The sequence below is a fragment of the Aethalodelphis obliquidens genome, unplaced genomic scaffold (assembly GCF_003676395.1).
Source record: "Aethalodelphis obliquidens isolate GAN/ISIS:26980383/991018 unplaced genomic scaffold, ASM367639v1 scaffold67, whole genome shotgun sequence".
In the NCBI taxonomy this organism is placed as follows: domain Eukaryota; kingdom Metazoa; phylum Chordata; class Mammalia; order Artiodactyla; family Delphinidae; genus Aethalodelphis; species Aethalodelphis obliquidens.
The window spans coordinates 10,049,204-10,066,998 of NW_020838011.1; the positions used below are offsets into that span (position 1 = coordinate 10,049,204).

The 17,795-nt window shown below is 34.7% G+C and overlaps 1 protein-coding gene across 1 annotated transcript in view; it reads right to left on the reverse strand.

Moving 5' to 3' along the window:
- Positions 1–17,795, reverse strand: part of LOC113611085 (uncharacterized) — a 46,540-nt gene that overhangs the window by 18,873 nt on the left and 9,872 nt on the right. Inside the window, 5 exon segments of the mRNA XM_027089651.1 lie at positions 2,302–2,341; positions 2,343–3,074; positions 5,891–5,969; positions 9,637–9,841; positions 15,697–16,332. Of these exon segments, the coding sequence (XP_026945452.1) occupies positions 2,302–2,341; positions 2,343–3,074; positions 5,891–5,969; positions 9,637–9,841; positions 15,697–16,332 (1,692 nt within the window).

Sequence of the window (17,795 nt, forward strand, 5' to 3'; positions counted from 1 at the left end):
ACCTTAAATCCACACACTGCCTATACCCAGGAAGTTCTTATCAGTTGTTAAATTATTTACTGTGAAATCAATTCAGTGTAAATTCAAAATCGTGTGTAAATCTAAGGATTTTTAAAGTGGGTTATTTTGACTATTATTTCTGTGAAACAATGTGTCTATTAAAAATCAGTGTTATGGACTGAACTATGTTCCTCTAACATTAATATATTGAAATCTGACTGTATTTGAAGATAGGTCCTTTAAAGAGGTAATTAAAATTAAATGAGGTTATAAGAGTGGGGCCCTAATCTAACATGACAGATCACCTTACAAAAAGAGGAAGAGACACTATGAATTTACATATACAGAGGAAAGACCATGAGAGGACATAGCAAGAAGGTGACCATCTACAAGCCAGAGAGATAGGCCTCAAGGGAAACCAGCCTTGACAACACCTTGGTCTTGGACTTCTAGCTTCCAGAACTGTGAGAAAATAGACTTCTGTTTTTTTATGCCATCTAGTCTTTTAGATTTAGTTATAGCATCCCTAGAAAACTACTACATTAAGGAAGTTAAATTAGTTAATATTTATAATACCCAGTATGATCTTTTGTTTGTTAGTTCATATTTCTTCATGACTCTCAAAAATATTTGGAGTGATAACAAATGCTGGAGAGGGTGTGGAGAAAAGGGAACCCTCCTACACTGTTGGTGGCAATGTAAGTTGGTGTAGCCACTATGGAAAACAGTATGAAGGTTCGTCAAAAAATGAAAATTAGAACCATATGGACCACCAATCCTGGGCATATATCCAGAGAAAACCGTAATTCAAAAAGATACATGAATCCCAATGTTCATAGCAGCACTATTCACAATAGCCAAGACATGGAAACAACCTAAATGTCCATCGACAGATGAATGGATAAAGAAGATGTAGTATATATATACAATGGAATATTACTCAGCCATAAAAAGGAATGAAATAATGCCATTTGCAGCAACATGGCTGGAACTAGAGATTATCATCCTAAGTAAGTCAGAAAGAGAAAGACAAGGACCATATGATATCACTTATATGTGGAATCTAAAATATGACACATATGAGCCTATCTATGAAACGGAAACAGATTCACAGATATAGAGAACAGACTTGTGGTTGCCAAGGGGGAAGGGAGGTGGGGGAAGGGATAAAGTGGGAATTCTGGGTTAACAGATGCACTATTATATATAGAATGGATAAACAACAAGGTCCTACTGTATAGCATGAGAACTATATTCAATATCCTGAAATAAACCATAATGGAAAAAGAATATAAAAAAGAATGTATACATATATATAACTGATAACTTTTCTATACAGCAGAAATTAACACAACATTGTAAATCAACTATACTTCAGTAAAAAAAAAAATATTTGAAGTGAAAGCCAGCCTCAGCTGATGGGATCAGATAAGAGCTAGATATGTGAAAATTGTAAAGCAAAACCATTCTTTATTAGAAAAGGCAAGTGATTAAAAATAGAACGTATGTAACTAGTGAAGTGAAAAATATGCTGTTTTTAACACCTCAAGCTGTAAACTCTTTTAAGTTTCTATTTAATTTTCCAGGTTTCTGTATTATGCTCCTCCAAGAAACATAAAACATACTAGGAAACTTTTCAGTATGACCAGCTATGATGAAGCAGTTCACATAGGACTTACTGAAGTTTCATCCCAAATTTATGAGAGAGATAGGAATAGAAGGTACTCTGGTCCAACAGGAGAATGGTATAAATTTTCAATCTAATAATCTATGATATTCTAAATTTGTAGAGCGAAATTCAAAGAAAGTTAAATAACAAATTTAATCCCATTGTTAATATAGCTTAGGTTTCAGTTTATTACTGAAACCAGGCAAGAAGATTATCTTCCTCTTTCAACAAACATTACACTCTCTTTATCAATAAGAAGTCAAACGTCCTCCTTTATGAAAACTCAGTGTACTAGACCTATTTGTGATATACTGCATCTGACAAAAATACATCTTTCACTGGATTGACGTTTAATAGCATGTTTTATATTTCATTTTGTTTTGGTAACAATCTTTTAAGTATTGAAGTATCCTACAAAATAGATGACTGGAAAGAAAGAGTAACTATAGCAAGATATTTCTTGCCTCCCCTTCCCAATTATTTATTGAATAACAATTCATTGCTATCAGTTGTGGAATTTTATGTGGAAGTGAAAGTTTTAAAAATATATTCCTTTCATCTTCCTAGACTTTTCTGAAACCTCCTTAGCTTCTTCTGATAACTACTTTAGAATGAAAAGCAGAGTCTCTTACCTAATACTTTACTGTAAAACTGGTCCCAAAGCTGAGTGTCAGTCATATTGTTGGAGCCAGAAGTCAAAGAAAATGGAAAGCATTAATTTTTTTACCCTTTCTGGAAATGTCATTTTGTCTGTTAGTCCTACCATGGCAACAGGCACATAGAAAGGCGGAGCTGGAAGTTTCCCACAGTATTCCTCCCTTGTGCTACCCAAGGAGAGCCTTAGCGTGTACACAAAAGGGACTCCCAGAAACTCAGCAATCAGCTCTCCACAGGGCATCACAGGGTCTATAATCATAACATTATAGTTGGTTTCCTGGAGCTTCTTCATGATTGACTGGTTGTAGACAACACTCTCACACAGAAGTGTTAAGTGTCTACTTATTTGAAGAAAAAATTCTTGCAGCTGTTTTGCTGATTGTTAGGGTGACAATGATGGCATGACGTTAACAGACAGGTCTGAAAAGTCATTTAGTGTATTTTCAGCAGTCTTTCTGTCCTGTGGCACAGGGACCACCTCAAAGTTCAGTGTGGAAGGCTTGTTGTGATCAGTGATGAGATTTTGTGGAGACACCAACACAGTTACTTCGTAGCACCTTTTTGTGAGTTTCTCCAAAATAACCTTTAGATTGAGCCAATGACTCATGTCACAGGGCCACACCAGGACCGTCTCACAGAATCCACAGCCAGTGAAGCTGAGCTGCAGCAGTAGAATTGCTGAAACCCATTTCTCAGACACCATGACAGCAGCTGCCTCACTCATTTCTCTACAGAGGTTGAATATTTGCTGGGCACAGAAATGAAGTGGCAATTTAGACATAGATCAAGTTAAAAATTAATTTCTAGAGTTAGGAAATGGCACTTACATGCAGAGAACTTTGCCAGTGTTTTTAACTGTGCACAGTACTATATGAAACTTGTTCAGGAGGAGGTATGAAATATTTATATATTTTGGAGGAAATGATTGCCACATTCTAGGAGTTTGTTTTAAATATGTTAAAATAGAAAAGATATTTTTAAATGAAAATTTTAAAATGTGATAGAAGAAGCCATTTAAGTAAGTCTAGTAAATAATATGGTGTATCTTTTGGAACATGATGATTAATAATTTGGGTAAACATAAAATGTAGGTCTTGTCATAAGGTTGGTCACATGCTAGTATGTGGATAAAACACATACATCACATAATATAGGAGGAATATACTAAATACTGTTCAAAGGTACAGAGTTTCAGGGCCTCAGAAAATGCTGTCACTGTAATGTGAAGAAAATCAGACAAAGCTTCAAGATGGAGGGGACATTTCAGCTGAGCCCAGTAGCAAAGATTACAGGAGAAGGGTTCTGAAGGTGAATAGAAGAGCAGGAGAAAAAGATGAATATGTAAGTCATGGTCATTTAAGTATACAGTTATTAGTTCAGTATGTATGGAGCAGAGGCTATCACAAAAGAACTGTGCAGAAAAGGAAAATATTAGTTAAAATAAGACACTTTGGAGAGCCTTGAATGCTATACTCTGGGTTCAGTTTTTTTTTTTTTTTTGCAGTACGCGGGCCTCTCACCGTTATGGCTTCTCCCGTTGTGGAGCACAGGCTCCGGACGCGCAGGCTCAGTGGCCACGGCCCACGGGCCCAGCCGCTCCGCGGCATGTGGGATTCTCCCGGACCGGGGCACAAGCCCGTGTCCCCTGCATTGGCAGGTGGACTCTCAACCACTGCGCCACCAGGGAAGCTCCTGGGTTCAGTTTTAATCTCCATAAAAATATGTCAACTCAAATTTTCGAATCAGGTTCAGAAAATGATCATATATATCCTTTAATAAAACTATTCTGACCTCTAAATAGGATTTGAGTTGTAGAGAAAAAAGAATATGTAACTGGTTAAAAATTAAATATTAAGAAAGCAAGATTTGATGAGAGTATCAGGGAGAATATAATATTGATTTGTGAATGGAGAGCATAGAATGAAAGTCTTAATGACTGACAGGAAGTGAAAGGTGACCAGTAGTTAACAAGGAAGTGCTTGGTTTATACTTTGAGCAACCAGAGTGTGATAATGACACTAGCAAAATCATGAAACACTAAAGGAAGAGTGGCTATCAGAAGAATTTTTGACCTGCAGTGTGTAAGTTAAAGACTGGACATGTCTGTGAATCCAAGAGAGGGGTAAAATTTAGAAGTACAGATTTTATGTCTACTCATCCATCCATATTTCAATCCAATTCCAATTCTTCTCCAAATTCTTGATATTTCATACCTTCAGCAAGCAATTTTTAGCACTTATTATATACCAGATTCTATATTATTTGCAGGGCATAAAGAGACAAGTAAGATACAGTTCTAATTCAAAATGATCTCACAGATTATTGGAGAAACTAAGTTAACCAGTTAACTAATACTTATTCTGCAAGTATAAGGGAGATGGATCATATAAGGTAGAGATGAATTGAGGAAGGGCAAAGCCCATGAAGGAGGTTGCTTAGTGGAGGAAGGGAATGATGGAATTATGAGTTAGCTAAGTCTTTAAGAGTCTATTTAGCAGGTTGAAAAGTATCACTTAGAAGTAAAAGATAATATTAATGTATTTGTGTTCTAAGACGTGTGGCATAGTTATATCAAGGGTTATATTCAGTTACAAAATTATACTGATTTCAATAATTTGAAAGAGATATATTGAAATTTCAAATCCCTTGAGAGATTATCTGTTTTGCTAAAATGAAAACACAGAGTAGGTTTGCTTAGAAGATGCCAAGATAAATCCAGGACCAAGGATTGAGGGTTGTGCTATGTTGCATAGTTAGGCTAAGTTCTGGTAGTAATTGGTAAAAAGTAGAATCCAAAAGAGAGTCAGAAAACAAGAAGATAGGACAGAACCATAAATCCACGAAAAGAAAAATTGAGATAACATTGTAATCTTAAAGGAGGAAGGTCCTTTTATACAGGATAAGTAACCCAGAAGTGATTTGAAAAAAAAGACATAAATTTATCTACTCACTATGACAAAATTCATATGCTGTAAACAGCTTAAACAAAGTCAAAGAGAGAGCAGAGATATATAATACAGGTCAGAAATTGACCACAACCTACATGTGTAATTTGGTAGAGAAATATTTCTAAGTTCTTTTATTATATGAGAAAACTAAGGTAGAACTCAGATTTTGAAGGATTTATTTGCATAAATTTAAAAATATAGGCCTTTTTTCACTTATGTCAAACTGAAACATTTAAAATTCTAGATAAAATATAAAATTGCCCCATTAAAATTCATTTTGCAGCAGAATCCCTAAACAAAGTCAAAGCAGGAATTCTGATGTTCAAGCTTGTCATTTCTTTGAAGAATACACAGTATAGGGCAGGAGTAGGGAGAAGGAAAGTCTGAAGGTTTGCCTAAGACCCCACACCCTGCGTATGTTCATGTAATGTTAGATTCTCGAGATATGGCCTCGCTTTTATGAATAATTCCTTTACACAGAAGTTTACAGCAAGGAAAATTGCTATTTTTGACTTGGCATTGTATGGATGAAAAAAATCTTCCCTTAGAATTAACACAGTCAGCTTTTGTATGGATTTGCAGCTCAAACTAGAAAAGGCTCTTTGAAGAAACTGACCCCAGCTTCAAAGGTTCCCACAGATAAAATTTCAAGGGAAATAAACAGCTCCTTTTCACAAGGAAACAAGGCTTCAGGACTGAGAACCAGAAAAAGCAACAGAGACCAGAAATATTAGCGCAATGATTTGAAGTATTATTATTGTTTGAATGAAAAATAAAATTATTTTGTACAATAGATTTAAGGTTATGAAAGTGAAGTCCGAAAATATGGGCAAGGAACAAGAGATTAAAAAGAATAATTGTGAAAATTTGCTAAAGAAATAAAGTGAATTTCTGGAAATTAAGAATTCAACAAATAAAATTTAAAAGTCAATTTTGACTGAAGAGCAGATTAAATGCAACTGTACAAATGAACAGTGACCCAAAAGAGAAATCAGAAGATGTTATGTGGAATTAAGTTCTGAATTTAAAAAAATGAAATAGGAAATATGATAGAATGGTGAAGAGGCATGGAGAATAGACTTAAGACTTGAATCTAGTTAGTGGTTTTGCCTACTTGGTGCCTCCTCTCTCAAGTCTTTTTTCACTCTTTAAAGCTTGTGCATTTTTCATGCAACCAGTCTGCACAACTAAGCCCTACATTAATGTTCCTTTAACCAAATCTTCCAATTACTTTAACTTTTTAAATAAATAATCATTTTAGACATAAAAAGTTTCAAATTAAGTATAGAAATTTCTGTATACCCTGCAGTAGTTATTACTATGTGTTTGCCTAATAGTGATTTTCTATTTCCATTACTCCTTCTGTAACTATTAATTGGAAATTTACTGTAAAGGATTGTAAAAATATGTGCAGACATATGAATAGCATGATTTGCATAGTCTCACAGTATCTCCCTTCAAGATACTTATTAATTACAAAGGGTGAAATAGGGAGAATCCTCTCAGACACCATCTTAACTAAGTGATCAAAATATGATCACTAGTAATAACCTATCTCTATGATGTACCTCTGCTATGTCACACTGTGAAGGACACAAGATTGCTTTGGTAGTATTCTTACCCCAAATGCATCATCTCACCCTAATCACAAGAGAATACCAGAAAAAAAAATTGAGGGATATTCTGAAAAATAACTAGCCGGTACTCTTCATAAAGGAAAAAACAAAGAAAGACTGTGGGAACTGTCACAAATTGAAGAGTAGGGAGACTGGACAAGTAAATATAAGGGGGAAACCTGGATTGTATATTGGAAAGAAAAAAGGGAATCATCAGGATAATTGACAATGTTTTAATAAGAATTCCTAGTTTTGATAACTTTATTATGGTTGTGTAAATGTAATGTTAAAAACCCAGTCAATTAAAAAATTTAATTGTTCCTTCTATATTTATTAGTTAGAATTTAAATAATTTCCTACTTACTCAATTATTTATTTACTTATATCACTATAACTCAAAAATTTATTTTTATAGATTCTATTTAATTTATTATCATTATTCATTTTATTGCTCAAATTGTCACAGATTTTGGAAACTTTTTCATATATTAGTTCCTATGTCCTTTTGATATGACCCCATCATTTTCAAGCACTCTTTACTTTCTGATACCACAAAATGTTTCAGGAAACTCTACTATTTTCACAGCCCCAACCTTAAAATCAACCATTTCTTCAATGAATGCTGGTTCATTTTATTAGAGAATGGCACTTAAAAATCAAGGTATGTTAGGTGTGTTCAGTGCTACTGGGGTTTTTAGTCTTATTCAGAAGACAAAGCTAGTAAATATACTTGCACATACCAATACTCACATAACAACATGGGGAATGTAGCCAATATTTTGTAATAACTGCAAATGGGAAGTAACTTTTAAAAATTGTATTTAAAAAAGGATGCACTAGGGGAAAAAAAAAGAAAATAAAACTGCCATAACTTTCAAATGCTATAGTTATCTATATTGAAATTCAAAGAAACATATAGCCACTGCCAAGTTACAGCTCTGCACCTGGGGAGACAAACTTTCAACTTATACATATATATATATATATATATATATATATTTAATATTATATATAATGTATAGAGAGATGTTCTGCATATGTAATGTTTTACAAACTTGAACATATCCATAGTATAATATTGCATACACAAACATATATATTATACATATGTAATGTTTTTAAGTTGATATGTCTAGTTTGGTTCTTGCAGAATGAATGGCCCTTCTGCTTCCTCAGAGCTTTCGTCCACTTGGATCTTGGGGGTCAGCTCTTAATTGTGTGGGGAGATGACATATTTAACCTATTTTGTACTTAGTGTCTTTAGTGTTATATTTTACTGACAGTAATAAATGTCATCTTATGAAAAAAAAAAAAAAAAGAATTAGCTCAACTTTGACTCCCTATGCAAAGAATTACGAATCTCCTGGTCCTTCAGGTATAACGTTTAGCTTTAACAGGGCCAAAAAGAACTGGTCCACTTATTGTTTAAATATGAGCAGTTCCTACATTGAATTGGAAGATTGAGTTCATCATTTGATAAGCCAACTTCCATATTAATGCTCAGGGAGTCAGTGCAGACTGTTAAAAATAAAATTCTTTTTAGGGAGAGGGAAGGGAGGAGTGGCAAGATGGGGTAGGGGATTAAGAGATACAATCTACTATGTATAAAATAACTAAGCTACAAGGATATATTGTACAGCACAGAAAATATAGCTAATATTTTATAATAACTATAAATTGAGTATAAGCTTTAAAAATTGTGAATTGCTATGTTGTACACTTGAAACCTATATAATTTTGTAAATTAACTATACCTCAATAAATTTTTTAAAAAGTAAAAGAAAAAATTAATAAAAATGCTTTGATAAACTGAAAAAAAGTTGATATCTCTTATAATATACACTATATATAATATTATATAATATATAATACCACTTTATATAGATAGATGCATATGTTCAACTTTAAACAATATCTACAACATCAATATCAAATAGACACACACACATATATATAATATTGATAATTTTGGAATTAAAAAAACAGTGAGAATAATAAAACATTATGGATAATTCAATAAAACAAAGTGTAATTCAATATTGCAATGTAAATTTCTGTGTAAAATGTTTTTCCTGTACCCATTTATTGAAGAGAGAATCCTTTCTAGATTGTATGTTCTTTGCTCCTTTGTCATAAATTAATTCTCCATATATGTGTGGGTTTATTTCTGGCCTCTCAATTCTGTTCCGTTGATTTATGTATCTGTTTTTCAGTCAATTCCATGCTGTCTTGATTATTATAGCTTTTTATAGTTTGAAATCAGGGAGTGTGGTACCTCCAGTGTTTTGAGTTCTTCAGCTCCAGAATTTCTGTTTGATTCTTTTAAGAGTTTAAATCTCCGTGGTAAATTATTTTTTCTGTTAATTAATTCATTAATTTTATTCCTGAGCTCATTGAATTCACTTTTGGAGTTCTCTTGTAGCTTGTTGGGGTTTCTTCATGATAGCTATTTTGAATTCTCTATCAGATTGTGATATTCAGTGATTTTAAGATTGGTTTCTGGACAACTGTCATTTTCTTTTTGTGGTACAATGTTACTGTGGATCTTCATGGAGCTTGATGAGTTGTTCCTCTGCTGGCACATTCGAAGTAGTGAATGTCTTTCTATTGTTTTCCAGTACGTGGCACTATAGCAAAGGTTTTTCGTTTCTCTTACCTGCGCTGACTGGTTATATTTGAGAATAGGCACTTTCCACCCTCTGCTAACTCTGTCATGGGTGTTGCCTAGTGCTGGCATTGTCACTACTTTGGAGTCCTTGGTGCCTTGCTGCTGCTGATGTCACTGGCATTGCTGCCTGAGGCTCCAGGATAGTGGGTGCTTCTGCTCTGTCTGCCATCTCCTGAGTCACGCATAGGCTTGTTCTCCACAGGGGGTGGGGAAAGATGGAGGGAAGTGGGGGTCACAGGTTCCTCTGCAGTGTTCGGAGTTATTGGGTTCACAGGCACTACCACTGGAGGCAGGGGCAAGGGCCTGGAGTTGTGGGTGTCTCCATGGTTAGAAGGACAGAGTCATAGACATTGCTCCCACTGCTGCCCGGTTACCTGTGGCTGCGAGCACCATTGCAGCCAGGAGGCCTGAGTTGTGTGCACTGCCTTCCCTGCTGTAACCATGTTCTCTGGGGCTGAGTTGCTGGGATTACAAGCATCACCTCTGCTGTTCCCTTGGTTACACCTTCTCTAGGTATTCTAGTCCACTCACATTTAGATGTACACTTGGTACATCTAGGAAGGGCATTAGCTGCCAAATCACTGAATAGAAAATTAGACCAGAGATGCTTGATGGATCACAAATTGAACATGAGTGACAATGTAATGATGTTACTTTTACAGTTAAAATGATTATAGGGTGTATTAAAAAGCTCAAAAAAGAAAAATGGAAGTCCAAAGAAAACAAAAACACTAATTCAAAAAGATATATGCACCCCAATGTTCATAGCAGCATTATTTACAATAGCCAAGTTATGGAAGTAATCTAAGTGTTCACCAACAGAAGAATGGATAAAGAAGATGTGATGTGTGTGTATATATATATATATATATATATATATATATATATATATATATATACATAATACACACAATGGAATATTTCTCAGCCATAAAAAAGAGTGAAATCTGCCATTTGCAACAATGTGGATGGACCTAGAGGATATTATGCTTAGTAAAATAAGTTGGACAGAGAAAGACAAATGCTCTAAGTTATCACTTATATTTGAAATCTAAAAAATAAAACAAATGAATGTACATAACAAATCAGAAACAGACTCACAGATATAGAGAATAAACCAGTGGTTACCAGTGGGGAGGTAGAAGTGGGATTAAGAGATACAAACTACTATATGTAAAATAAATAAGCAATAAGGATATATTGTACAGCACAGAGAATATAGCCAGTGTTTTACAACTTTAAATGGGGTATCATCTATAAAAATATTGAATCACTATGTCATACACCTGAAACAAATATGTTATAATATTGTAAATCAATTATAGTTCAATAAAAAAAGAAAAATGGAAGTAAATAAGAAAACTGAACTAAATGGTAGGAGTTATTCAGTCTGATAAGTGTCTAAAAAGTTCTGGAGAGCTGCCATGTTAGAAAGGGATCTTAGAGATTGACGTGTTGGTTACAAAGGTATATACATCTGATAAAACAAAGCACTGTATGCTTTATGTACTTTTTGAAAAACAACATGCAGATTAACCATTAATAAAAAAATAATAATGAGCACATCAACAATATGGTTACAATTAAAATAAAAGAAAAAAAGAAAATGCCCAGTGAGATGAAAATGAAAAGAAAAAAAAAAAAGGAGAACAATCGGAATCCTAGTAAATGGCTGATGAGATTATCAATCCGTACAAGTGCTTGAGAATCTAGACTTCAGCAGTATCTTCTAAACCTAAACAGATGCATAACCTATGACTTAGCAATTCCACTCTTATGTATATACCCCATACTATGACATACATGTATTCACCAAAAGACATGTACAAGAATGTTCATAGCAATGTTTATCATACATAGCCAAAACCAAGATAGCCAACATGACTGTCAACAGTAGAATAGATAAGTAAAATGTATATTAACTCAATAGATTTGAGAATGAACATACTATACGTACAACGACTTGGACAAAAAAACATGATGTTAAATAAAAGGAGCAAAATACAAAAGAGTCATAATGTGTGGTTCAGTTTTACAGTTTAAAATCAGGCAAATTTAATCTGTGGTGTTCGAGGTCAAGAAAGTCGTTACCCTTAGATGGGAGTTGTAGGGACTGATGCGAGGAGGGATAAGACGTTATGGGTATAATAATGTTTTGCGTACTGGCTTGGGTGCTGGTTGCATCGGTGGCTTTATATTGCAAAACTGCAATGAGCTGTACAATTTATGATTTATGTTTTACCTCCAAAGAAAGGTTACAGAGAATTTTTAAAATCTCACAGCACTGGCCACAGGAAAACCGTATGTGAGAAGGAATTAAAAGCCAACGTGAGGGCTTCTCTGGTGGCGCAGTGGTTGAGAGTCCGCCTGCCGATGCAGGGCACACGGGTTCGTGTCCCGGTCCGGGAAGACCCCACATGCCGCGGAGCGCCTGGGCCCGTGAGCCATGGCCGCTGAGCCTGCGTGTCCGGAGCCTGTGCTCCACAATGGGAGAGGCTGCAACAGTGAGAGGCCCGCGTACCGCAAAATAAATAAATAATCTGCTACGTGAGAGCAGATTAACAGAGATCCACCTTTTCCAGGGAAACGATGAGATGTTGGCAATGAGGATTAGAATGGGAGTGAGTTACAGAAAAACAAATTAAAAAATATTGGGCCCAGAAAGGGAGCCAGAAATCAAATGTAAAAAATGTAGTGAGTAACCTAGCCCAGTTTCAGTCAAGTGGGGTAGATGGGAAATGTTATGAGGCTTATTTATTTAATTAATTAATTTATTTTAATCGTCTGGGAAAAGGTAGGGTTAGTTCTAGGGAATCCATCTAAAATTTAGCAGCAGGGAAAGAGGGACCAACATGGAACCCACATGGTACTTAGAGGTAAAAGCAGGCTACACTGGTTGAGTGTTACATAGATTAGTACTGAGCTTTCCTCTCTCCTGTCTGCAGTGTGCTGGGAAAAATGGAGACAGATCAGGAAACCAAAAGACACAGGCAAAATGGGACTATTCAGTTTCTTTATCGGTTTAACTATTTTCATTACAACATTCAAGTCCTTGGCCTTCCTATAGCTGTAGCAAAGGCTAGTCTCAAATCCTTCCCACATGAGAACCACCTATGTACTATATGTACAGCAAATCTCTCTGAGGTTGGGGGAGAGATCAGGCTCAGTGCAATTGGATGATGCCTTGCAGAACAATTAGCCAGGGCAAGATTTATTAATAGATTCACTCCTTAATATGAATAACAATATCGGCATATTCCCAGATATGCCTGTTCCATTAGGTGTTAGAAACATATTCAAAATTGAATTGATGATCATTTTAATTTACTTCATTCACAAAATATTTCTTCACTGATAAATAAAACAGGATTTTTAACCAATGCAGTTAGATATTTCCTTGTTACTTACTTCTATTTCTTTCAAAATAGATTTTTGAGGGTTTTTGTTTGTTTTCTAACCACATTTAAGCATGCTATTTTTCTAGTCTATTTTTCTCACAGAACTGAAGAACAGTCATTGAAATGGAAACTTCTCAGAAATTTGACATTATGAAATCTCGTATTCAAAGATAATATCAAATATAAGGTACCTGCCCTATTTCAGTGTCAGTTTACAGTTAACAGGCATCTCTAATACTTTAAGAATGTAATTGAAAACAAAAGACAAATTAGATTTTACCAGTTCTTCTTGGAAATATAGCTTGATTTGAAATAAAATATTCAAGGTAGTTATTTGTTGTTCAACTACATTTAGTAACATGAAGAGCGTAAAGGATTTAAGTAAATAAAATATTTAATTTCTTAATATGTGGGATTTCTGAAGCTAGATTAGTATACTGTGCAAATGAGAAGTTGGGAACATTCTGTTTCACAAAGACTTTTTCACACGTTATATAATTTGTCATGGTTTCCTTTGAGAAGGGAGATTTAGTATATCCCAGAGGTCGTTTATTTTCTACAAATATTTACTGACTACTTTCTATGTACATAGCCCCATGATAGTATAATTAGGGCATTGTCATTACAGAGTTCTTGTGTAGTTTGGTGTAAATAATATTCAGCATAAGTATAAACCTTCATAATTGACATAACATTTCCATCCATAAAGTGTCATATGATCATCCTAAAGAGTACTGTGAAATAATTTCCCCATTTTAAAGAGAAGGATGTGCTGTGACTCGAGTTTACCTGCCTGAGATCACACATTTAGCAAATGGAACTTGAACCCAGAATCTCCTGTGCTTTGCAAGGCCCTTCACCATTTTACTTTTTATATCTCCTTATTTATAGACAGTTACCTTATTCAAAACCCACAGTAGTTGTTGGTATGTGATACATATATGCGCAATGATAACTACTATAGCACACATTTCAAATGTCTTGGGAAATAATCATGTGAATAACACCTAAATTTAAAGTGAAATATGTTTCTGAAGCATATGAAATTTGGAACCCAGAAAAAAAGAAAATATAGTTATGTTACATTATAAAAGATATAAAAACACAGAATTTTACTTTCAAAATTCTACCATATCTACAAAAGTATATGCAAAATTTAATTACCTTGCATATGTTTTATTTATATGTGTATGATATGTTCAATATCTTTCTTCTAGACTAATTCCACAAAGAAGTTTAAAAGTGATGGAAAACAGGATAGAGTATTCCAAAATCAAGGAAAGAAAAAAATTTTACAGATTCTACTTGTGAAAAGTAAGATTTAAGGTCAAGATACATTAAATCTTTATTGTAAATCCTTATGTAAGTCCTGCATCTATGGCCTGCCATGGGTTTTTGCACTTGTTTTTACTTATGCCTGAAATGCTTTTTCTCCAGGGATCCTACTGGTTCTCATTCTCACTGCTCTGAGGTCTTTGTCTGAATGTCATCTTTTCAGTTCAGACCTTCCTTTGCCACCCTATTTAAAAGTATAACACTACTTGCAGAACTGTCTAGTCTTCGTGTTTTACTACATAGCATATATCACAGTCTAACACCCTGTATATTTTATAGATTCATTTTATTTGTTGACTGTCTCCGTTTACTAGTGTGAGCTCCATAAGGGTAGAGTAGAGATTTTGATCTGTTTTGCTAACTGTTGTATTCCCAGTACCTAGAAAAGAGGTAGGTACTGGGCTGGTATTTGGTAACTTTTCTACACAAAGAAAGCGAGATGGATGGAAGGAAGGAAGGAAGGAAGGAGGGAGGGAGGAAAAGAGGAGGGAAGGAAGGAAGAGGGAAAGAAGAAAGTAAAATAAATGAAGGGAGATAGGGAGAGATGGAAGAAGGAAGAAAAGAAATAAAGGGAGGGACAGAGGAAAGCCAAAAGGTGAGTGAAAGAATAGTATTTTGCATATTACCTTTATAAGAAAGTACCATTGGTAACATCAACTATTAATTTTTGCTTTTAATTAGTATCCCTGCTACTACTAATAGACCTAGAGAAAAAAGCATTAATTAGAAAAGAAAACAGAAAAATAAAGAAAGGAAGACTCATGAAGATGAGAAAAAGAAATAATATATACAATGAACCAGAACTGGCCTTGACAGTTTGTTTTATTTTGTTTGATGCTCATAAAGGAATCTGTGAGACAAGGAACCTTGAGGTTTGCCAAAGGTCCCTGAGCAATTAAGTTGGAGGCAGTGCTGGCGCAAGCACCCAGGGGAACCTAAGGATGGAGAGATAGTGAGAGGCAGAGCAGAGTATAAATTCAAGTTTCCAATGCCTAACCCTAGGCTTTTTAAAGCTTCCTCAGAAAAGAAAAAATGAAGAATGAAGAGGGAAAGTAAATCAGGTATCACTTCAAAATGTGTGTCAAGGTATTTTTTAGCAGTGTCATAATTTATCCTAGTAAAGGTATTTTCATTTATATTTGAAGATTGATTTACACATTGAAAAGCTATTACCTAAATAAGCACAACATTATTTGCTTTGAGACAACAACATACGTATTAATACCACCACTCTATTTTCTAGGAATTTATCCAGAAATAATGTTCAAGGATGTGTACAAATGCATAATAAGTGTATTTACTTCAGCTTGGCATAGGCGGTGGTATGGAAACCTTCTGCTGTATTAACAATAAGAATAAATAAGATATCTAGAATCAATAGTAAGATAATATTTTAGAGACTTACCTAGGATTTTGCTATAGTATGAATTCCATTGTCCCCAGTAGGACTGAAATATATAATCTTGCAGTGGATAAGATATGGTATTTTTAACCCTTTCGCCAAAGGTCATCTGGTCAGTGAGCTCTGAAAGTGCTGCAGGTACATAGGAGGCAGGTGCTGGGATTTTTCCACAGTGTCTCTCTACTGCTGAGGCTGGAGAGAACTTCAAAGTGTACATAAATGGAATTCCTGATTTCAGAGCAACCAAGTCTCCACAGATTGTTACTGGGTCGGCTAGCAGCACATCAAAGCCTCCTTTCTGAAGTCTTGCCATTAACTTGGGGTTCTTTAATACTCAATCACAGATTTGTATATTAATCTGAAAAAAAGTATGTAGGAGTTTTCCTAGTTCTTTGTAAAAAGTCCAGAGCGTGAGAGGAGTCAGTCTGTGATCTATCCACAGCATTATCAGATGTTCAATTAAGGAGCCGATGTTGCTTTTCTTGTAGGAAACAGATATCACCTCAAAATTCACAAGAGAATCATCACTGGAGTTGACGAATAGAGTCGCTGATGAAGCCTGTACAGTCACATTGTGATTTCTTTGATTCAACTCTTCTAAAATGATCTTAGTGTTTAACCGATGGCTACCATCCTTGGCTAAATTAGCACATTCCCACTTAGAACAATTTCAATCGGAGTCAAATTAAAAATCAGAAGATGGGAAAACTTCTTAGGCATGGTGATATCCATTATGGAAACCATCCTACTACAGATCTTTTAAGACGAAAAGAAACTTTCAAAGTATATTTAGGTAGATTATTTTTTCAAACAAAATAATATTTAATGCGATGGCTACACTCATTCATAAGTCAATTGATCTATAGACTAAAAGGAAAACAATATAACTCAAATTCTTGAATATATTAATATGATTAGTCCAACAAAAGAAATGAAATCTGGCCCTATTTTAAAGAAAAAGAAGCAGGCAGGTTATAAGCCTGATATCTGTGTTCTCTGTGAAAATAACCATAATTTATAAAATGTGCCTTCAATTTAGTATACCTTTCCCCAAATTGTTAAATGAAAAATAATATTTCTCACTACTAAAGTCACTTTGCCTCAACTTGCAGAACTTTCAAGCTGGATATCTTTATTATAAGGCATTTCTACATGCATTGTCTGACTCAATCCTTTTCATAATCTTGTTTAGCAGAAGTGATTTACTCCATTTCATGGATGATGAAACTAATGTTGAATTGCATATCCAGAAGCATATTTGACAGAGTAGTACAATTGGGCCAACAATCATAACACTATTTCACTTATTTCTGGCTTTTTACGATGTCATGTCTCATCTTTGTTAAGTTTCAGGAACTTTGGCAATGCCAAGTGACCAGCATTATTATCATTTCCCCATGGCTCATATTAGGAAAATATTAAAAACAAGCTTCCCTTAGAGGATGTTTGCTCAAACACTTCAAGAAGTTTTAGATTAATTGGGTAATAGAGTTAATTACTACACATTTGATAGAGGACTGTTTTCTTCTCTGATAAAGCAAATTGATCACTGTCTTCTTGTTACAGGGAAATTTTAATTTTCTTCCCTATGATATCTTTATACACAATCAAGGAGATAGCAACCAGCACCCTGAGAAAACATACGCTTTTTACTCAGAGCTGTTTAGTAGCTTAAATTAGGTGAACTCTAGATTTCAACAGCCCCGGATTCAAAAACTGACCTTTAACAAGATTTGTGACCCTGATGAATTACCTAGATCCTCTCAGCCTTAGTTTTCTCATGTGTAAATGAGAGATGATGCTAATTTGTTATATTAAGTTGTAAATTAGCAATAATATCTGCAAAGCTGCTTTGCAGACTGCTTGGTTCAGAGCAAGAGTTTAGTAATGTTAGCAGTTTAATAAATTTGCCTAAAGATTGACCAGTAAATCAGTGGGTTAGCTACAGAATTACTGGCTAGACATGGATGTAATGATACATGTTAGTTGAGGTTCTTAGTGAATGCCAAACTGAACAAGGGCAAATATATACTGGTGCTATTTTAAAAGTTAAAATCTTTGAAAGCTGCCATTAAAAAGAGAAAATAAGAACAAAAAAAGTG